Below are 23131 nucleotides of genomic sequence, written 5' to 3' on the forward strand. Positions count from 1 at the left end.
GTGTTCGTATTACTATGAGGTCCATCCTTGTTCCATGACTTCCTTTCAAATGGCTGAGTGAGACAACTTGAGATGCCTGAAAAAGTTAAACTACTGTGTAAATCTTCTGTTGTTATCGAACTATGAATTGTGCGTGTGATATCTTTTGTGTTTTAGCACTGTACGTGTGGCGCTAAGTCCAGTATGTGTTCCATCTCCCACAAGCTTTTTGTAGTGAAATTGCGGTTCTATTTCCATATCAATATCAACCTTGAGATGTTCTTCCCAGTGTTACAACAAACAACACTGTCTGTTCATTTAGCTGTGTTTAATTATTTTTCCTGCTTGGCCTTGGTCCACTTTAAGCTGCGTTTTGACTTGAGCTTTGATCTTTGACCTCTGTGTGACCTGAGCATGATCGTATGAACCCTGGTGTGACCCTCTGTGCCCGTTGTTTAGTGAGTCTTATTTGTGTTCCAGATTCTCCCTCGTCTGTGGTTAACAAACAGCTGGGATCCATGACTCTGGATGAGCAGCAGGGTGCGTCTCCTCTCCTCCCTTTCCCTCCCTCCCTCCCTTCTCTCTCTTTCTCTCTCTCTCTCACTCTCTCTCATTCTATCCCTATAGTCTCTTATCTCTCTTTCTCTCCTTTTTCTTTCTGTTCTTTTGTATCTCTGTCTTCCTCTGGCCTTTCTCTCTGTCGTCTGTGTGGCATAAAAAAAACATATAATAATTTGCATGAGACTTCTGGTGTGCCTTCTTGTCCCGCCACCATCTTTACCATGAGACTTCCGGCTTGCCCCTTGCCACTCCACCAGCTTTACCTGAGTGCATGTTTACTAGGCATGCATTCCAGTCCCTTTTGGCCAACCGAGTCCCCAGGGCGGAGACTCGTGTCAGCTATTTTCTCCAAGGCTCTCTTGTTGCGACTGTAGCTTGAGATAATGTTAGGTAATTCCTCAGCCCTTAAGTATTGATTTTATTTTGGACCGGTAACATAATCCAGGGCCGTATTTATGAACGGACACACTGGGCACGTGCCCCTGGGCTCCAAACCTGGCCCTGATGCAATCTTGCTGCCCTCCTGGCTTTTCACTCAGTCACAGCCGTGCTGTAGATCATCTCACGTTCAAACTGTTCTCTCTCAATGCGATCGTCTCCTGTATTGGCTTTTTTGTTTTGTTTTACAGAACAACGCAATAGGCCCTAAGATGACAGTGACATTCCAAACTGCTTTGTGATGAACTTGTTGCGTGTGGTGGTAGTTCGAGACGCTTGCATTTAACCCCTGTATCTTTGTGGTGTTCCCCTCTCACCTGTGTGACGTTTTGGTTCAAATCTGGGTCAAATACTGGCAAATACTAAAGGGGTGCGCTTGGTTTAGCTTTGATTTAGCTTCACGCTCCCATTTCTTCTATTGTCACCATTGTGATGGGCAACTTAAATCTAACCAAGTGCACCTCACGCTTTTTGAAAGTATATGAATCACTGTATGTATTGCTGCTGTGGATTGATGGATAGCATTCCTCTCTTCCTCTGTATGGAATGAAACTTGAAAACTTTCACAGAAGCTTTTTTGTGTAACACAGTTAGTAGGAGGTGAGTGTACAGTGGAGTACAGCCTTTTTTTGCATTGCCATTGACCTACCTAAAACAACGGTGAATCATGTTACCATCGCATTAGATTGTCCTGTATATTAAAAAACAAGACCGTGTACCTTTTCTTCTAAAATATAATCTATTTGACATGTTTTTAGCTAGCATAACTACAGACTACATAATGCAAAGTGCTAACACTGAAATGGAATACAAAGTGGTTTTATCTATTTGCTAAATTAGTATTAGTCTCTACACACTATTTCAAAAGAAACTAATCTATATTGTTTTGTCCCCAATTCTGAAATGTACTGTAACACCTAACATGGAAACACAACGATGAATAACTCTGTTGAAAATGTAGGGTTGCGAAATTCCACACAATGTTCAATAAATTCCCTGGTTTTCCAGAAATTCTGGTTAGAGGATTCTGTATTTCCTGCTTATTGCCTCCTAATTCTGGGAATCTCCCAACCAGGATTTCGGAAAAACAACTGAATTTATTGAAAGTTCCTGGAATTTTTGCAACCCTAATCACTATAGTGGTTTTTATTTTGGTAACCAGGCAAAACTATTGTCATATACTCTATATTATGCAATAATCTCTCTTTCTCCTTCCATTTATTCCTTTCATTCTCTCTGTCTGTCTGTCTGTGTCTCTCTGTGTGTGTGTGTGTGTGTGTGTGTGTGTGTGTGTGTGTGTGTGTGTGTGTGTGTGTGTGTGTGTGTGTGTGTGTGTTCTCCCTCTCAGGAGCATCAGAAGCTGTGAGTGCTGGAGCGAGTTCGATTAAAGTGAAAACTCTGTCTGCGTCTGCCAGTGTAACTGGCACCTCGTCTGGGTCCGGGGCACCCAGCAGCAGTACTGGACCTGGAGGTAGCCGAGCCAGCACGGCAGAACCCGTCCTGAGTCTACACTACAGCACTGAGGGAACCACCACCAGCACCATCAAACTGGACTTCACCGACGAGTGGTGAGCGTGCGACTCCGACTACACTACTTAGAAAGCCAGAAAGCACAATTTCACACAATTCAAACTTTAGGAGGTGGTTTTTACAGACCCAGATTAAGCCTGCTGCTGGACTAAAAGGCACGCTCAATGGAGATTCTTAATGGAGAGCAGAATACTGAACATCGAGGGAAACCGACCCTTGATGTTCCCAGATTTTTACTCATCAAATGAATATTCACAAATTGAAATCAAGTGTCTCATCTTGGTGATGGAATGTTGTTCTTTGAGACCGACTCTTACCCTCTCGCCTTTGCCCCACCCCCTGTTCTCTACAGGAGCCGCAGAGCTCCTAGTTCCAGGGGCCTCGGAGCCTCCAGTTCCAGGGGCAGCGGAGTCTCCAGTGGAGAGTCCAAACCGTCAGAGGCAGCAGGGGCCGCCCAGACCAGGGAAGGGCCCTTGGCAGAGAGCTCTGCCTCAGAGCAGGGTGAGGACAGGAGTGGCCATGATTGTTAGCGTTACTGTCCTCTATGGGATTCCATGTGTAGCACTGATCAGGAAAGCGTTATTAGTTCCACTATTTCTGCCGTATTGCCGACACCTAGACAACTGAGCCTCATACTGACCACATCTCTCTTCCTTCCTCTCCCCTCCTTCAATACCAGTGGCTGTGTCGGAGCCCTCCGGCCAGAGCAGGTCTGCTGCTTCCCACACAGACCCACTGTGTGAGGCTGGGGGTGCCTCCTTCTCCAGCACCCAGGGCTCCACGCAGGCCCAGGCCACAGCACAAGCCTCCTCTGTGGGGGATTGTGTGACTACCACACCCCTGGAGAGGAACCAGGGTGTGGGTGCAGAGGACACCACTGGGGGGTGCAGGAGAGAGGAGCCTGTGGGGGAGGAGGGGCATGGGGGTCCAGGGGGGCAGGGGGTTCCAACGGGACCAGGAGGACAGGGTCAACCCTCCCGTAGCCACCAGGACTCAGACGACAGTGATGACGATCCAATTCTTATCCCCTCTGCGAGGTACAGAGGAGGACAGGGACAGAGGTACGGACTGCAGCACTACAACACACACAGTATTTTGATATGTTGTTGTTGAGTATCCCATTTAATGTCACATCCTCTGTATATTGCTGTGAGAAAACCTTTTTTCTTGTTCTTTGTGGTCATGTACGTTTAATGATTCTGCTATAAACATAGATCTAATTTCAGAGGATCAGCGGTAGGAGATAGGATGATCAGGTAACGTCTGTGTGTCCACAACTATAATAGCTAACCTGCAAGCAGTTGAAGAGCTTTAACTTCCATAACTACAGCTCCCATGAGTCCAAGCAACCCCCACCTGAGACTCTACTGTAGTCTACAGGATGTGGTGTTTGTAGTTTTCACCAGCAGGATTAAGCCTTGTGGGTGTGATGGGCACTGTTGTGAAACACTATTCATGTGAGCATGTATATGCATGTGTGTACCACCACCATTCACTAAGAGGAAAGCTATTAGCTACATTATCCCTGGTAGGTACGTACTGATGTCACGAGGGTAACGGGCAACACCAAAGATGCAACAACCAATGAATGAATGAAACCCTTTCAAACCCGTCAGTAAAATGTAGATTATACTCATTGGTTATATAGCCAGCCTAGACTAAGCTTAGTACCTGACCTACTCATTGTTTACTCACAACACGAGAGAGATAAGAGAAGGAGAGAGAGGAGATCGACATTATCTACAGGGTGAAGTGAAATAAGGACATTGTCTTCTCTACAGTATGTGTAGGGTTGTTGAGGTTGTAGAGGACTGGTGACGGTCAGTTAGCGCGGCATGTGAGTAGTATTTGCAGCTTTGTTGCTGATTTATTTTCCCAAGTGCTGTTTTGGTTGCTTCAGCATCATCGAGGGGTGAACCAGCATGACGCTCAGAATTACATTTCCTCTCTGCAGGTATAGAGTGAAAGATTTTTATTGTCAATACTGTGTATAACGTGTGCTTGTGTGTGTCACAGACGCTCAGCTGCGGCCCGTATCCAGGAACTGTTTCGTCGGAGGAAGGAGAGGAGAGAGATGGAGGAGAGTGAGACCCAAAATATCAGGAGACCCTCAGTCAAAATGGTCTACAAGGGCCACCGCAACTCCAGGACTATGGTACACTAATCTTCACTTCTCGACTTCGGTTACTTCTGGTCGCACGTTTCCAGCTGACTCTAGATCAGCTTCCCCCTACGCCAACCCCTACTGAAAACATAATGTGAAGAGCAACAAACTGATCCTGGGCCAGATGTAGAGAGGGATCCCAGCTGCTGAGCGAACTATCCTCCCGGTTTAATAGAATTAGATAAATATATACACACACACAGTGGTGGTTCAAGCTTGTGAACATAGATGTCATTTCAGAGGATCAGCGGTAGGAGGTAGGCTGATCAGGTAAAGTCTGTGTCCACAACTATAACATCTCACCTGCAAGCAGTGCAGTGCTCATTGAAGAACTTTAACTTCCAAAACTACAGCTCCCATGGGTCCAAAAGACTACTGTAGTCTACAGGATGTGGTGTTTGTAGTTTTCACCAGCAGGACTAAGCCTTGTAGGTGTGATGGGCACTTGTGAAACACTATTCATGTGAGCATGTATATGCATGTGTGTACCACCACCATTCACTAAGAGGAAAGCTATTAGCTACATTATCCCTGGTAGGTACGTACTGATGTCACGAGGGTAACGGGTAACACCAAAGATGCAACAACCAATGAATGAATGAAACCCTACAAACCCTGGAGAAAAATGTTGATTATACCCATTGGTTATATAGCCAGCTTAGACTAAACTTAGTACCTGACCTTCTCATTGTTTACACACAACAAGAGACTGATAGAGAAGGAGAGAGAGGAGATTGAGTAGCCACCTTTTGCAGACATAACAACCAAACACACTCGTAGCATTTTTTCTACAATGGAAATCAAATATTGTTCGTAAAGTTCTTCCCAACACTGTTGCAGAAGTTTGTTGCACTTGTAGGTTGCTTTGCTTTCACCCTTCTGCCCAGTTCCTCCCAAACCAGCTCCATCTGGTTTAAGTCCGGAGACTGTGCTGGCTATTCCGTGATTTGAAGCCTACCGTCTTGTTCTTTTCCTCTAAGGTAGTTGTGACATAGCCTGAAGGTATGTTTTGGGTCATTATCTTGCTGTAGGATGAACCCCATAGCCTGGAGGTATGTTTTGGGTCATTATCTTGCTGTAGGATGAACCCCATAGCCTGGAGGTATGTTTTGGGTCATTATCTTGCTGTAGGATGAACCCCATAGCCTGGAGGTATGTTTTGGGTCATTATCTTGCTGTAGGATGAACCCCATAGCCTGGAGGTATGTTTTGGGTCATTATCTTGCTGTAGGATGAACCCCATAGCCTGGAGGTATGTTTTGGGTCATTATCTTGCTGTAGGATGAACCCCATAGCCTGGAGGTATGTTTTGGGTCATTATCTTGCTGTAGGATGAACCCCTGACCAACTAAGCGTACACCAGAGGGTATTGCATGGCACTGCAAAATGCTGTGGTAGCCATTTTGGTTCAGGGTGCCACTCACTTCTCTGCAAGTCGCTGACTCTGGATCCAGCAAAAGAGCCCCAGACCATCACGCTTCCTCCTCCATGTTTGACAGTTGGTGTCACACACTGAGGAACCATCCTTTAGCCTACTCGATGGCGTACAAAAACCCTGCGTGATGAACCGAAGATTTCAAGTCTTCAGTAGTCCAGTCTTCAGTAGTCCAGTCTTCAGTAGTCCAGTCTTCAGTAGTCCAGTCTTCAGTAGTCCAGTCTTCAGTAGTCCACTGGCGGTGGTTCATGTCCCAGACAAGTCTCTTTTTCTTATTTTGCTTTCTTACTGCCACTCGACCTGTCAAACCTGCAACTCGAAGACTTCTCTTCACAGTTGAAACTGAGACTTGCTTTCTTCAACCAGTGTTAAGCTGTGCTTGAAGTTGTTGTCCTGTGAGCCGCCTATCAAGCAAGCTGTTGACTCTCAGAAACTTGTCTTCTGATTCTGTTGTGGCTTGGGGTCTGCCAGACCTCTTCCTGTCAGTTTCCTCCAGTTTCCAAGTGCCTTTTGATGGTGTAGGAAGCTGTACCGACACCTTGGCTTTCCTTGCAATTTTTCTAAAGAAAAGGCCTACGCTTTTAAGGGTTATAATGGTCTGTGTCTTCCTTTTGTTAATTGCCTTTTTCTCGCCATGATGATCGCAATATACTACTTCCTGCAGTACAATACTGTCTAAATAATGCTTAAGAGTGTGTAGTAACACAGTCTGTTCCAACACTGCTTTTATACAGACAGAGGGTTTGTGAGTAATCAACAAAAGTTTGGATACCTGTAGGAATTGTTAGCATCTACTTTCAAGGCTTAATTTACTTCCATTGCTGCAGAGCAGCTGTAAGTTGTTAACCCATTACTTGTTCCCTAAAGGCATTTTTATTTATTTTTTACTCTGAAATGTACGTTATTTTTCAGTTTTTGTTTTTTTGGTAACCAAAACTTTTAAAAATATATATTTTTTTAACCTCTGGCAGTTTACCGCTTACCTTTTGTACCATTTCAGGGTACTCACTGGACTTGGAACTGGGGGATGTTGTAAAACTTTTGACCGGTAACGTAAACTAACTCACATTTGTACGGAATGGGGTTAGCGTACGTTAGTGTCTATATAAATACGTTTCAAGATGCTTTGAAAGCATTTATAGTTCCTTTGTCTCCAGTTATTTCTGTGTGCTGTCTGTAGATCAAGGAGTCGTGTTTCTGGGGGAACAACTTTGTGATGAGTGGTTCAGACTGTGGCCACATCTTCATCTGGGACAGACACACGGGTGAGCACCTGATGCTGCTGGAGGCCGACAATCACGTAGTCAACTGTCTCCAGCCGCACCCCTACGACCCCAGTGAGTTACTGTACACTCCAAACACCTTCAACCACACCCCTACCCGCTTACAGCCGCACCTCTACGACCCCAGTGAGTTACTGTACACTCCAAACACCTTCAACCACACCCCTACCCGCTTACAGCCGCACCTCTATGACCCCAGTGAGTTACTGTACACTCCAAACACCTTCAACCACACCCCTACCCGCTTACAACCGCACCTCTATGACCCCAGTGAGTTACTGTACACTCCAAACACCTTCAACCACACCCCTACCCGCTTACAGCCGCACCTCTATGACCCCAGTGAGTTACACTTCTATATCTAGAGCCACACCTACAGTATACACCCACACCTCTGTAACCCCAATGATTAACACACACCTACCCTAGTCTCACCTCTACACCTCAACCACAACCCGGTGAGTTTCTTAGCTATATTTTCAGCCTTGTATAAAGAGCCAATGATGTCACACCTCCTACCCCTTAATTGTCGTACCCTATTGCCAATAGTTTGTCTCCTGTCTGTTCCAGTTCTTGCCTCGTCAGGGATCGACTACGACATTAAGATCTGGTCACCTCTGGAGGCGTCACCATCCTTTAACAGAGTCCTAGCTGATGAGGTATGTTTGCTAAACAATTGATTCAACGTTAGTGGCAGACAGCGGGTAGTCTGGGGTTCACTTCTCTGTCTTACCAGTTGAGTGGGTTGGATTCCCCACTGTGTGAGACTTCCGCACAGAGTCTCTGGTCCGCTACAAGAACTCTCACAACAGCTGACCGGAGACACCTTGCCCCAGGAGACCAACATATCCCTCCCTGCCCTCCTCCCTGTACCCTCCCTCATCACCCTCTCTTCTCCCCTTTTTCACCCTATTACCTTTTCTATTCCCACTTCCACGTTACCCCTTACCGTCCTCCCTTACCCTTCAACCGCTCTCTCACCAGTCTCACTCCCAACTTCCGAGTATGATAGGAATCACATTCTCTTTGATCGTTCTGATTTACTGGTATCATTTGTTGCTTCTGATTTACTGGTATCATTTGTTGCTTCTGATTTACTGGTATCATTTGTTGCTTCTGATTTACTGGTATCATTTGTTGCTTCTGATTTACTGGTATCATTTGTTGCTTCTGATTTACTGGTATCATTTGTTGCTTCTGATTTACTGGTATCATTTGCTTTCTTTTACCTTCCTCTCTATCTCCCTCTTTCCCTTTCTCTCTCAGGTGATCACGCGTAATGAGTTGATGCTTGAGGAGACCAGGAACACCATCACAGTCCCCGCCTCCTTCATGCTGCGAATGCTGGCCTCCCTTAATCACATAAGAACGGGTACACACACACACACACACACACTCTCAGTTACATTTTGCTAGTAGTTTTGTGATATTAACGTTCTCTTTCGTGAGTTATTTTTATGGTGTTTTGGAAAGGCAGTTGACTAATGAACCAATAGAAAGTGCATGTGGAAGTATTTCTGTTCTTCTTGATGTACTTTGGGAGCCTTGAGCCTGCTCTGAGTAAGCCTCTTACCACTTTAAGATTTACTGGTTCACCCACTCAATTTCTAGCCTGGTTGAGTGGGTGTGGGTCTCTGTTCAGCTATGACATTCCACTCCTTGTACTCTGTAATTCGCACAAAATCCAGCTGTATATTCAATGTTGAGATTAACGAAAGGCCAGTCCCTTTGACAATTGACAGAGTACAAGGAGTGAAATGTTAGACTGGTACCCAGACTACTCAATTACCAGCAACCAGTTATGAAACTTACACTGTCGGAAATGGGTTTAGGGTTGCATTCATCAGGCACAAAATGAAAAACTGACTGAAATAGGGACTTGTCAAGTAAGAAATTATGATTTTTTTTTTTTTTCACACACTCACTTTGTTTGTCATCAGATCGCTTGGAGGGTGACCGCTCAGAAGGTTCTGGACAGGAGAACGAGGATGACCAGTAGCTGCCCGAACACCATTTTATTGGAAAAAGAAAACACCATTTTTCTTTTGCTCTAAAAAGCACTTGAAGATCTTGAGATTTGTACAAGTAGAATATTTCTTTATCTGAGCATTAGTTACATTTTTAGCTCTTCTTTTTTAAGATGACTTTCTTACTGGTGTGTCTGTATGAGAACTGCATTTGAGGAAAAAGTTTGTGAATGCAAGCGCAAAGCCAGACGTGTGTTTGTGTGTGTGTATGTATGTATATATATATATATATATATATAGTTAAAGTCGCAAGTTTACATACACCTTAGCCAAATGCATTTAAACTCAGTTTCACAATTTCTGACATTTAAGCCTAGTAAAAATTCCCTGTCTTAGGTCAGTCACCACTTTATTTTAAGAATGTGAAATGTCAGAATGATAGTGGAGTGATTTATTTCAGCTTTTATTTCTTTCATCACATGCCCAGTGGGTCAGAGTGTTTGAGTGTATTGCCTTTAAATTGTTTAACTTGGGTCAAACATTTTGGGTAGCCTTCCACAAGCTTCCCACAATAAGTTGGGTGATTTTGGCCCATTCCTCCTGACAGAGCTGGTGTAACTGAGTCAGGTTTGTAGGCCTCCTTGCTCGCACATGCTTTTTCAGTTCTGCCCATTTTCTATGGGATTGAGGTCAGGACTTTGATGGCCACTCCAATACCTTGACTTTGTTGTCGTTAAGCCATTTTGCCACAACTTTGGAAGTATGCTTGGGGACATTGTCCATTTGGAAGACCCATTTGTGACCAAGCTTTAACTTCCTGACTGATGTCTTGAGATGTTTATTCAATATATCCACATAATTGTCTTTCCTCATGATGCCATCTATTTTGTGAAGTGCACCAGTCCCTCCTGCAGCAAAGCACCCCCACAACCTGATGCTGCCACCCCCGTGTTTCATGGTTGGGATGGTGTTCTTCGGCTTGCAAGCCTCCCCCTTTTTCCTCCAAGCATAACGATGGTCGTTATGGCCAAACAGTTATATTTTTGTTTCATCAGACCAGAGGACATTTCTCCAAAAAGTATGATCTTTGTCCCCATGTGCAGTTGCAAACCTTAGTCTGGCTTTTTATGGTGGTTTTGGAGCAGTGGCTTCCTCCTTGCTGAGCGGCCTTTCAGGTTATGTCGATATAGGACTCGTTTTACTGTGGATATAGATACTTTTGTACCTGTTTCCTTCAGCATCTTCACAAAGTCCTCTGCTGTTCTGGGATTGATTTGCACTTTTCGCACCAAAGTACGTTCATCTCTAGGAGACAGAACGCGTCTCCTTCCTGAGTGGTATGACGGCTGCGTGGTCCCATGGTGTTTATACTTGCATACTACTGTTTGTACAGATGAATGTGGTACCTTCAAGCGTTTGGAAATTGCTCTCAAGGATGAACCATACTTGTGGAGGTTTACAAAAAAAAAATCTGAGGTTCTTGGCTGATTTCTTTTGTTTTTCCCATGATGTCAAGCAAAAACAAGGCACTGAGTTTGAAGGTAGGCCTTGAAATACATCCACAGGTACACTTCCAATTGACTCAAATTATGTCAATTAGCCTAAATCAGAAGCCTCTAAAGCCATGACATCATTTTCCAAGCTGTTTAAAGGCACAGTCAACTTAGTGTATGTAAACTTCTGACCCACTGGAATTGTTATACAGTGAATTATAAGTGAAATAATCTGTCAACAATTGTTGGAAAAAATGACTTGTGTCATGCACAAAGTAGATGTCCTAACCGACTTGCCAAAACTATAGTTTGTTAACAAGAAATTTGTGGTGGTTGAAAAACGAGTTTTATTGACTTCAACCTAAGTGTATGTAAACTTCCGACTTCAATTGTATAATGTATGTATATATATATATATATATATATATATGTATGTGTGTATATGAGTATATGTATACACACATACAATAAGTGAATATTATTTAGATGACTTGTGTGTGAGGACGTTTAAAAGTGCAATATTATTTTTGTCAGGAGCAAATGAGCTTTGATCAGTGTTAAGGTGTGATTTCTTGTTTGTAGCGCAAGGCTGAGAACTCAAATGTTTATACTGTACTTGCAGTTATGCATGTAAACATAATTATGCTTTAAGTAAACCATTTTGTTGTTTGAAAAGGTAGTTCCTCTTTTTGCTGGGTTTGTAAGTATGTTTCAAAGGTATACGTAGAACTCTCATCTTGGCACTGTTGAAGGATCCATCCAACAGTTTAGGGATCCTGAATGTCGCCCAGGTCACAGGACAGATGGCTTGTTTTGGTAGCTGTTGGCTGAAGCTTTAACGCGGTATGGCCCCTGTTTACTCTATAATGCCACCCTTCCTTCTATACACTCACACATACTGACACCAAGTCCCTACCATGGCATTCTAAGACATTTTAATTGGTTGCGGAGGATTGCAAGACATGGACATGATTCAACTGAATTTGGGAGGCATGTCAAACATTGTTTCCCAGCAAACTAAAACACAGAAGGCTTCTAGTGTGTATAACAAAAAACTTTAATACAACAGTAGAAAAAAGTCTGTGGAAATTAAAAGTTGACAATACCTCAAATTCTGGAGTATTGCTTTGCTCTTACAATGTAGTACCATACTCTGACAGTGACACAGACAAACACAGATATAAATAACTCTGGAGGTAAACCATACTAATACACACCCACATTAGCTAACAGGATCCACAGTTATTCTCTCAGGGTGAGAACTGGTGCTCTAATAAAGTGATTAAGAATGTGTAACGTGTTCGATATGTGATAACCACAGGGTTTGAATATGGGACGGTAACCATAGCCTGGTCTCTGATCAGTATGTGCTTGAAAGCACACAGAGAAGTTAACTAAAGCAGCACATTCAGATTTTGGTTCAGGCTAGGTGTACCTCTACAGGGATGTAAGAGAGCCCACATGTATTTTTTTAATTTGTGTTTATTACCTATTATCTGTTGCCAAGGCAGCAGCTACTCTTCCTGGGGTCCAGCAAAATTAAGGCAGTTTATACCACTTAAAAATATGTATAATACATTCACAGATTTCACAACACACTGTGTGCCCTCAGGCCCCTACACCACCACTACCTCATATCTACAACACACTGTGTGCCCTCAGGCCCCTACACCACCACTACCTCATATCTACAATACAAAAGATGTGTGTGTATAGTGCGTATGTTATTGTGTGTGTCCGTCTATGTTTGTGTTGCTTCACAATCCCCGCTGTTCCATAAGGTGTATTTTTATATTGTTTTTAAATTTAATTTTACTGCTTGCATCATATACTTAATGTGGAATAGAGTTCCATGTAGTTATGGCTCTAATGTTGTACTGTGCGCCTCCCATAGTGTGTTCTGGACTTGGGGACTGTGAAGAGACCTCTGGTGGCATGTCTTGTGGGGTATGCATGGGTGTTCTAGCTGTGTTCCAGTTGTTCAAACAGACAGCTTGGCGCATTCAACATGTCAATACCTCTCATAAATACAGGTAGTGATGAAGTCTCTCTCCTCCACTTTGAGCCAGGAGAGATTGACATGCATATGATTAATGTTAGCTCTCTGTGTACATCCAAGGGCCAGCTGTGCTGCCCTGTTCTGAGCCAATTGCAAGTTTCCTAAGTCCCTTTTTGTGGCACCTGACCACACGACAACAGTAGTCCAGGTGCGACAAAACTAGGGCCTGTAGGACCTGCATTGTTGATAGTGTTGTTAAGAAGGTAGAGCAGCGCTTTATTATTGACAGAATTTTCATCATCTTAGATAATGTTGTATCAATATGTTTTGACCATGACACTTTACAATCCTAGGGTTACTCCAAGCAGTTTAGTCACCTCAACTTATTCAATTTCCACATGATTTATTAAAAGATTTAGTTGAGGTTTACGGTTTAGTGAATGATTTGTCCCAAATACAATGAATTTAGTTTTTGAAATATTTAGGACAAACTTATTCCTTGCCACCCACTCTGAAACTAACTGCAGCTCTTTGTTAAGTGTTGCAGTCATTTCAGTCACTGTAGTAGCTGACGTGTATAGTGTTGAGTCATCTACATACATAGACTCACTGGCTTTACTCAAAGCCAGTGGCATGACGTTAGTAAAGATTGAAAAAAGTAAGGGACCAAGACATCTGCCCTGGGAAATTCCTGATTTTACCTGGATTATGTTGGAGAGGCTTCCATTCAAAAACACCCTCTGTGTTCTGTTAGATAAGTAACTCTTTATCCACAATATAGCAGGCCACAACACAAGTTTTTCCATCAGCAGATTATGATCAATAATGTCAAAAGCCGCACTGAAGTCTAACAAATAACCCCCACAATGTTTTTATTATCAATTTCTCTCAGCCAATCATCAGTAATTTGTGTAAGTGCTGTGCTTGTTGAATGTCATTCCCTGTAAGCGTGCTGAAAGTCTGTTGTCAATTTGTTTTCTTTGAAATAGCATTGTAACTGGTCAAACATCATTTTTTTTCAAAAGTTTACTATGGGTTGGTTGGCCTTTTGAGCCATTAAATGGGGCTTTACTATTCTTAGGTAGTGGAATTACTTTTGCTTCCCTCCAGGCCTGGGGGCACACACTTTCTAGTAGGCTTAAATTTAAATTATGGCAAATAGGAGTAGCAATATAATCCACTATTATCCTCAGTAATTTTCCATCCCTGGTCGCTTGTCATTGTTGACAGACAACAATTTTTTCACCTCTTCCACACTCAATTTACGGAATTCAAAATTACAATGCTTGTCTTTCATAATTTGGTCAGATATACTTGGATGTGTAGTGTAAGCATTTGTTGCTAGCATGTCATGCCTAAATTTGCTAATCTTGCCAACGAAAAATGTATTTAAGTAGTTGGCAATATTCTTTTTATTTAACATTTTATTTAACTAGGCAAGTCCGATAAGAACAAATTGTTCTTTACAATGACGGCCTACCCCGGCCAACACCGGACGATGCTGGGCCAATTGTACGCCGCTCTATGGAACTCCCAATCATGGCCGGATGTGATTCATCTTGGAATCGATGCAGGGACTGGAGTGATGCCTCTGGCACTGAGTTGCAGTGCCTTAGACCGCTGCGCCACTCGGGAGCCATCTGATTCAATGAGTTCATGTTTTCTCCCAAAATTTAATTTAAGGTGCTCCAAAGCTTTTTACTATCATTCTTTGTCCTTTTTCTTTGTTTCATAGTGTAGTTTCTTATTATTTTTATTCAGTTTAGTCACATGATTTGCCAATTGATTGTGCGGCCAGACTTGTTTGCCATTCCTTTTGCCTCATCCCTCTCAACCATACAATTTTTCAATTCCTCATCAATCCATTTTTACAGTCATTTTCTTAGTGGGTGCATGCTTGTTAGTAACTGGAATAAGCTATTTCGTAAATGTGTCAAGTGCAGCGTCTGGTTGCTCCTCATTACCCACTATGGACCAACAAATATTATTTACAACAACATTGAAATCACTACAAAAGTTATTGTATGACCTCTCATACATTATATTAGGCCCAGCCTTTGGAACTTTGGTTTTCCTATATATTGCTACTGTATTGTGATTTACTACAGCCAATGGTTCTGGATACTCCTTTAAAGCAAATTTCTGCAGCATTAGTAAAGATGTGATCAATACATGTTGATGATTTCATTCCTGTGCTGTTTGTAACTACCCTGGTAGGTTGACTGATGACCTAAACCAGGTTGCAGGCACTGGAATTAACAGTTTTAAGCTTTTTAAGTCATTAGCTTGATGAAAGCCAGTCAATAATCACCCAGAAAATATACCTCTGTTGATATCACATACATTATCAAGCATTTCACACATATTATCCAGATACTGACTGTTAACACTTGGTGGTCTATAGCAGCTTCCCACAATAATGGGCTTTAGGTGAGGCAGATGAACCTGTAGCCATATTACTTATGCTCAATTTAACTAAATCAATGGGGGCCTGACTCTTTAGCTTTTATTTTGTTGATTGTAAATTCTTAGAATATAGGCTACTATAAAATTATATATGTCCATTATCTTTTCTACATCCTTAATATTAATTTTTTGACATTTAAGTTTACACTGAAAGTGTTTTTCTATCGCCAAAATGTATGCGCAACCCCCCAAAAACATTGAGTATATTTTTTTTAATGTCATCCCGCCACCCACCCGGACCCCTGTTGCGAACCCTGTGCGCTAACTAACGTAAGACAATGCTACTGCACTGAACTCCACTCTCCTATTCTGTATTGTATTGTACTGCACTGTACTCTAGTGTGCTCTGCTGTTCAAATTTGTGAAACATGAGGAGAATGACATTCACATTCATAATGATGCTTTTCTGTGTAGTACAGATCAGGGACCCATGATGTAATTCCGTTACCCTAATTCTGTTACCGGGTATAAATCCATTTCACTTACTGTAGTTCAATAAACAAAATATATTTTTTCAAACTCAAGGTGCCATGTCATAGCTGACACCCCATTCCTTCTGACACCCCATTCCTTCATAATGTATGGCATGGCAATACACCACATCAGTCAGTGGCTTCATCAATAAATGCATCGATGACGTCGTCCCCACAGTGACCGTATGTACATACCACAACCAGAAGCCATGGATTACAAGCAACTGAGCTAAAGGGTAGAGCTGCCGCTTTCAAGGAGCAGGACTCTAACCCGGAAGCTTATAAGAAATCCCACTATGCCCTTCGACGAACCATCAAACAGGAAAAGCATCAATACAGGACTAAGATTGAATCGTACTACACCGGCTCCGATGCTCGTCGGATGTGGCAGGCTTGCAAACTATTAGGGACTACAAAGGGATGCACAGCCACGAGCTGCCCAGTGAAAGGAGCCTACCTGAAAGGCTAAATTACTTCAATGCTCACTTCGAGGCAAGTAACACTGAAGCATGCATGAGAGCTTCAGCTGTTCCGGACGACTGTGTGTTCACGCTTTCTGTAGCCGATGTAAGACCTTTAGGTCAACATTCACAAGGCCTCAGGGCCAGATGGATTACCAGGACGTGTACTCTGAGCATGCACTGACCAACTGACAAGTGTCTTCACTGACATTTTCAACCTGTCCCTGACTAAGTCTGTAATACCAACATGTTTCAAGCAGACCACCACAGTCTCTGTGCCCAAGAACACTAAGATAACCTGCCTAAATGACTACCGACCCGTAGCACTCACGTCTGTAGCCATGAAGTGCTTTGAAAGGCTGGTCATGGCTCACATCAACACCATTATCCCAGAAACCCTAGACCCACTCCAATTTGCATACCGCCCCAACAGATCCACAGATGGTGCAATCTCTATTGCACTCCACACTGCCCTTTCCCACCTGGACAAATGGAACACCTATGTGAGAATGCTATTCATTGACTACAGCTCAGCGTTCAACACCATAGTGCCCTCAAAGCTCATCAATAAGCTAAGAACACTGGGACTAAACATCTCCCTCTGCAACTGGATCCTGGACTTTCTGACGGACCTCCCCCAGGTGTTGAGAGTAGGTAACAAAAAAAATCCACCACGCTGATCTCCTACTCTACTTCCTGTTCACTCATGACTGCATGGCCAGGCATGACTCCAACACCATCATCAAGTTTACCGATGACACAACAGTAGTAAACCTGATCACCGACAACGATGAGACAGCCTATAGGGAGGGGATCAGAGACCTGGCCGTGTGGTGCCAGGAAAACATCCTCTCCCTCAACGTGATCAAGACAAAGTAGATGATTGTGGACTACAGGAAAGGAGGACCGAGCACGCCCCCATTCTCATCGACTGAGCTGCAGTGGAGCAGGTTGAGAGCGTCAAGTTCCGTGGTATTCACATCACCAACAAACTATCATGGTCCAAACACACCAAGACAGGTGTGAAGAGGGCATAACAAAGCCTATTCCTCATCAGGAGACTAAAACTAAAAAGATTTCGCATGGGTCCTCAGATCCTCAAAAGTTCTATAGCTGCATCATCGAGAGCATCCTGACTGGTTGTATCACTGCCTGGTATGGCAACTGCTCAGCCTCCGACCGCAAGGCACTACAGAGGGTAGTGCGAACAGCCCAGTACATCACTGGGGCCAAGCTTCCTGCCATCCGGGACCTCTATACTAGGCGGTGTCAGAGGAACGCCCTAAAAATGGTCAAAGACTCCAGCCACCCTAGTCATAGACTGTTCTCTCCGCTACTGTACGGCAAGCTGTACCGGAGCGCCAAGTCTAAAAGGTTTCTTAACAGCTTCTACCTCCAAGCCATAAGACTCCCGAACAGCTAATCAAAGACCCATTTTTTACACTGCTGCTACTGTCTGTTTATTATCCATGCATAGTCACTTTAACTCGACCTACATGTACATATTACCTCGACTAGCCGGTGCCCCTGCACATTGACTCTGTACCGGAACTCCCTGTATATAGCCTGGCTTGTTATTTTACTGCTGCTGTTTAATTATTTGTTACTTTTATTTTCTACTTAACACTTTTTTCTCTCTTAACTTCTTAAAGCATTGTTGGTTAAGGGCTTGTAAGTTAGCATTTCACTGTAAGGTCTACACTTGTTGTATTCAGCACGTGACAAATAAAATTAGATATTTTGTTTTATTTAACACTTACTACATGATTCCTCCATGTGTGTTATTTCATAGTTTTGATGTATCCACTATAATTCTACAATGTAGAAAATAGTAAAAATAAAGAACCCATGGAATGAGTAGGCGTGTCCAAACTTTTGACTAGTACCATATGTATCTGTTGCTGCTGCTGACTATTTGGCAGTGAGCAGACTGTTACTGACTGAGTGTGTGGTGGGGAGGGGAGGGGTGTGTAAGAGCACTGGTTGACAGAGCGCTGCACCTATTTCCAAATAACATATTAAAGCTCTAGAACTTATATAACATCGAAAAAAGCACTGGAAAATGACTTTAGGCGCACTAGAGGTTTTAGATAAATAAGCTCAGAGGTTGTTTATAGTAAACTGCATTCTAATGTCGACTTTTCTTATGGAAAACTGTGTCAAGCAGAGTTTTACGCATGCTCAGTTCTTGGGTCTCGAGAATGGAAATTTGAAATGCCAGTTATGGAACTCTCTTGCATGCTTCTGTTATCGGAAAAAGTCCACAATTAAACTGACATTAAATGTGGAGAATGATGCATTTCCATCTGTTGGCCATTAAGTAGTCTATTAATTAATGTCATTGTAGACTGCTGTAGCCTACTATTTGATACAATAAATGTGTTGAAATTACGATATCGCTGGAGTTATTGCAAATCAATTTATACCACTTGTTTAGCCTACCTGGAGCTGGCAAATGAATTTAGTAAATAGCCTCTAACTTCTGTTTGTTGTTGTAGCCTTGTTATGTAATTATTAATGGCCATATTTAGTTAATTAAATGGGAAGTTATCAATTGTGATCATGGTCATAGATCTATAGCAAATGTATCATTCTCCACATTGAATGTCATTGTGGTGTCACGTCCTTCATAATGAGACCAAGGCGCAGCATGATAAGCATACATTCTTCTTTTAATAAACGAAGAACACTTAAACTATACAAAGCAACAAAACGAACGTGACGCTATAAACACGAGTGCTGACATGCAACTATACATAGACAATAACCTACAAAATACCCAAGGCATATGGCTACCTAAATATGGTCCCCAATCAGAGACAACGATAAACAGCTGCCTCTGATTGAAAACCAATCTTGGCAACCATAGACATATAAACCCCAAGACATACAAAAAACCCTAGACAATACAAAAACTAAACAAACCACCCTTGTCACACCCTGACCTAACCAAAATAATAAAGAAAACAAAGATAACTAAGGTCAGGGCGTGACAGTACCCCCCACCTAAGGTGCGGACTCCCGACTGCAAACCTAAACGTATATGGGAGGGTCTGGGTGGGCATCTAACTTTGGTGGCGGCTCTGGCTCTTGACGCCGCCCCCCTTCTTTACATTGAGCCCCCGCCCTTGTAGCCCGTCGCGGGAGGTTCCGGACTGGGTACCGTCGCCGAATGCTCTGGACTGCCAACGCGCACTGTAGGCCTGGTGCGTGGTGCCGGCACTGGTGGTACGGGCTGGGGACACGCACCTCAGGGCGAGTGCGTGGAGGAGGAACAGGGCATACTGGACTGCCGAGGCACACTGTAGGTCTGGTGCGTGGTGCCGGCACTGGTGGTACCGGGCTGGGGACACGCACCTCAGGGCAAGTGCGGGGAAGAGGCACAGAATACACTGGACCGTGGAGATGCATTGGAGATCTAGGCAACCATAGACATATAAACCCCTAGACATACAAAAAACCCTAGACAATACAAAAACTAAACAAACCACCCTTGTCACACCCTGACCTAACCAAAACAATAAAGAAAACAAATATAACTAAGGTCAGGGGGTGATGTGGACTTTTACCTGGAATGAGATGTTGGCCTATCAGGGGCTATAGGCTACTAGCTCAGCAAATCATGGCAAAACTGAATTGCAATTATAAATCCAGATTTTAGTCCGTAGCCTTTGCCTATTGAAATATCAAATCAATCTTGCAAGTAAATCTAATCAAATGTATTTGTTTAGCCCTTCTTACATCAGCTGATATCTCAAAGTGCTGTACAGAAACCCAGCCTAAAACCCAAAACAGCAAGCAATGCAGGTGTAGAAGCACGGTGGCTAGGAAAAACTCCCTAGAAAAGCCAAAACCTAGGAAGAAACCTAGAGAGGAACCAGGTAAAGGGGTGGTCAGTCCTCTTCTGGCTGTGCCGGGTGGAGATTATAACAGAACATGGCCAAGATGTTCAAATGTTCATAAATGACCAGCATGGTCAAATAATAATAATCACAGTAGTTGTCGAGGGTGCAGCAAGTCAGAACCTCAGGAGTAAATGTCAGTTGGCTTTTCATAGCCGATCATTGAGAGTATCTCTACCACTCCTGCATACTAAAGAGTTGAAAACAGCAGGTCTGGGACAGGTAGCACGTCCGGTGAACAGGTTAGCGTTCCATTGCCGCAGGCAGAACAGTTGAAACTGGAGCAGCAGCACAGCCAGGTGGACTGGGGACAGCAAGGAGTCATCATGCCAGGTAGTCCTGAGGCATGGTCCTAGGGCACAGGTCCTCCGAGAGAAAGAAAGAAAGATAAAATTAGAGAGAGCATACTTAAATTCACATAGGACACCGGATAAGACAGGAGAAATACTCCAGATATAACAGACTGACCCTAGCCCCCCGACACATAAACTACTGCAGCATAAGTACTGTAGGTTGAGACAGAAGGGGTCAGGAGACACTGTGGCCCCATCCGATGATACCCCCGGACAGGGCCAAACAGGAAGGATAGTAGGCCATTTATAATGGTTTTTAGTCTTAACATCTGGAACATAATAACTGCACAATTGCCATAAAATTGCAAATATATATTTTTTTAAAGTTCTTCCAAGTGTTTTTTTTTAGGGGGTAGAAAATCATTCCTCCATGTGTAAACTTCCGTCTTCAACTGTATTGATAGTTATGCACGTGCAAACGGGACATATTTACAATTATAAACTGGGTGGTTTGAGCCCTGAATGCTGATTTGGTTGAAAGACGTGTTATATCAGATCGTGTACCACAGGTGTGACAAAAAAATGCTTTTTACTGTTCTAAATAGGTTGGTAACCAGTTTATAATAGCAGTAAGGCACCTCTGGGGTTTGTGGTATATGGGCAAAACACCACGACAAACGGCCTGTGTCATAAGAACAGCCATTAGCCATGGTGTACGGTTGAAGTCAGTAGTTTACATACACCTTAGCCAAATACATTTCAACTCAGTTTTTCACATTTCCTGACATTTAATCCGAGTAAAAAGTCCCTGTCTTAGGTCAGTTAGAATCACCACTTTATTTTAAGAATGTGAAATGTCAGAATAATAGTTGAGAGAGTGATTTATTTCAGCTTGTATTTCTTTCATCACATTCCCAGTGGGCCAGAAGTTTACATACACTCAATTAGTATTTGGTAGCATTGCCTTTTAATTGTTTAACTTTGGTCAAACATTTCGGGTAGCCTTCTACCAGCTTCCCACAATAAGTTGGGTGAATTTTGGCCCATTCCTCTTGACAGAGCTGGTGTAATGAATTCAGGTTTGTAGGCCTTGCTCACACACGCTTTTTCATTCCTGCCCACATATTTTCTATGAGATTGAGGTGAGGGCTTTGTGATGACCACTCCAATACCTTGACTTTGCTGTCCTTAATCCATTTTGCACAACTTTGGAAGTATGCTTAGGGACATTGTCCATTTGGAAGACCTTTTTGCGACCAAGCTTTAACTTCCTGACTGATGTCTTGAGATGTTGCTTCAATATATCCACGTACTTTTCCTGCCTCATGATGCCATCTATTTTGTGAAGAGCACCAGTCCGTCCTGCAGCAAAGTACCCCCACAACATGATGCTGCCAACCCTGTGCTTCACAGTTGGGATGGGGTTCTTTGGCTTGCAAGCCTCCCCATTTATCCTCAGAACATAACGATGGTCATTATGGCCAAACAGTTCTATTTTTGTTTCATCAGACCAGAGGACATTTCTCCAAAAAGTATGATCTTTGTCCCCATGTGCAGTTGCAAACCTTAGTCTGGCTTTTTTATGGTGGTTTTGGAGCAGTGGCTTCCTCCTTGCTGAGCGGCCTTTCAGGTTATGTCGATATAGGACTCGTTTTACTGTGGATATAGATACTTTTGTACCGGTTTCCTCCAGCATCTTCACAAAGTCCTTTGCTGTTGTTCTGGGATTGATTTGCACTTTTTGCACCAAAGTACGTTCATCTCTAGGAGACAGAATGTATCACCTTCCTGAGCGTTATGATGGCTACGTGGTCCCATGGAGTTTATACTTGCGTACTATTGTTTGTACAGATGAACGTGGTACCTTCAGGCATTTGGAAATTGCTCCAAAGGATGAACCAGACTTGTCTACAATTTTTGGCTGATTTCTTTTGATTTTCCCATGATGTCAAGCAAAGAGGCACTGAGTTTGAAGGTAGGCCTTGATATACATCCACAGGTACACCTCCAATTGAATCAAATGATGTCAATTAGCCTATCAGAAGCTTCAAAAGCCATGACATCATTTTCTGGAATTTTCCAAGCTGTTTAAAGGCACAGTCTACTTAGTGTATATACACTTCTGACCCACTTGAATTGTGGTACAGTGAATTATAAGTGAAATATTCTGTCTGTAAACAATTGTTGGAAATTTTACTTGTGTCATGCACAAAGTAGATGTCCTAACCGAATTGCCAAAACTATAGTTTTTTGGAGTTGGAGTTAGAGCTACAGGGTGCAAATTTCTGCCTGAAGAAGCTGGCCTTTGCTTTCCTGACTGATTGCGTGTATTGGTTCCTGACTTCCCTGAACAGTTGCATATCGCGGGGACTATTCGATGCTATTGCAAAAACAGGATGTTTTTGTGCTTTTTGAGGGCAGTCAGGTCTGGAGTGAACCAAGGGCTATATCTGTTCTTAGTTCTGCATTTTTTGAACGGAGCATGCTTATCTAAAATGGTGAGGAAGTTACTTTTAAAGAATGACCAGGTATCCTCAACTGAAGGGATGAGGTCAATATCCTTCCAGGATACCTGGGCCAGGTCGATTAGAAAGGCCTGCTCGCAGAAGTGTTTTAGGGAGCGTTTGACAGTGATGAGGGGTGGTCGTTTGACTGCGGATCCGTAGTGGATACAGGCAATGAGGCAG

General features: G+C 43.1%; 1 protein-coding gene across 5 annotated transcripts in view; it reads left to right on the forward strand.

Annotated features, from left to right (window-relative positions):
* The window catches only part of LOC112224671 (DDB1- and CUL4-associated factor 6-like), a 53102-nt gene extending 43396 nt beyond the window's left edge, over nt 1-9706 (forward strand). For 2 of the 5 annotated variants that reach the window (XM_042319918.1, XM_042319921.1), the window contains 10 exons: nt 460-519; nt 2327-2546; nt 2861-3009; nt 3188-3569; nt 3723-3764; nt 4525-4663; nt 7288-7444; nt 7961-8049; nt 8657-8762; nt 9331-9706. In XM_042319918.1, coding sequence (XP_042175852.1) covers nt 460-519; nt 2327-2546; nt 2861-3009; nt 3188-3569; nt 3723-3764; nt 4525-4663; nt 7288-7444; nt 7961-8049; nt 8657-8762; nt 9331-9389 — 1403 coding nt within the window. In that variant the 3' untranslated portion in view covers nt 9390-9706. The remainder of the gene's footprint in view (nt 1-459; nt 520-2326; nt 2547-2860; nt 3010-3187; nt 3570-3722; nt 3765-4524; nt 4664-7287; nt 7445-7960; nt 8050-8656; nt 8763-9330) is intronic. The other 3 variants (XM_042319919.1, XM_042319920.1, XM_042319922.1) reach the window with 3 other exon arrangements.
* Nucleotides 9707-23131: the final 13425 nt, after the last annotated feature.

The sequence above is a fragment of the Oncorhynchus tshawytscha genome, linkage group LG03 (genome assembly GCF_018296145.1).
Source record: "Oncorhynchus tshawytscha isolate Ot180627B linkage group LG03, Otsh_v2.0, whole genome shotgun sequence".
NCBI lineage: Eukaryota > Metazoa > Chordata > Actinopteri > Salmoniformes > Salmonidae > Oncorhynchus > Oncorhynchus tshawytscha.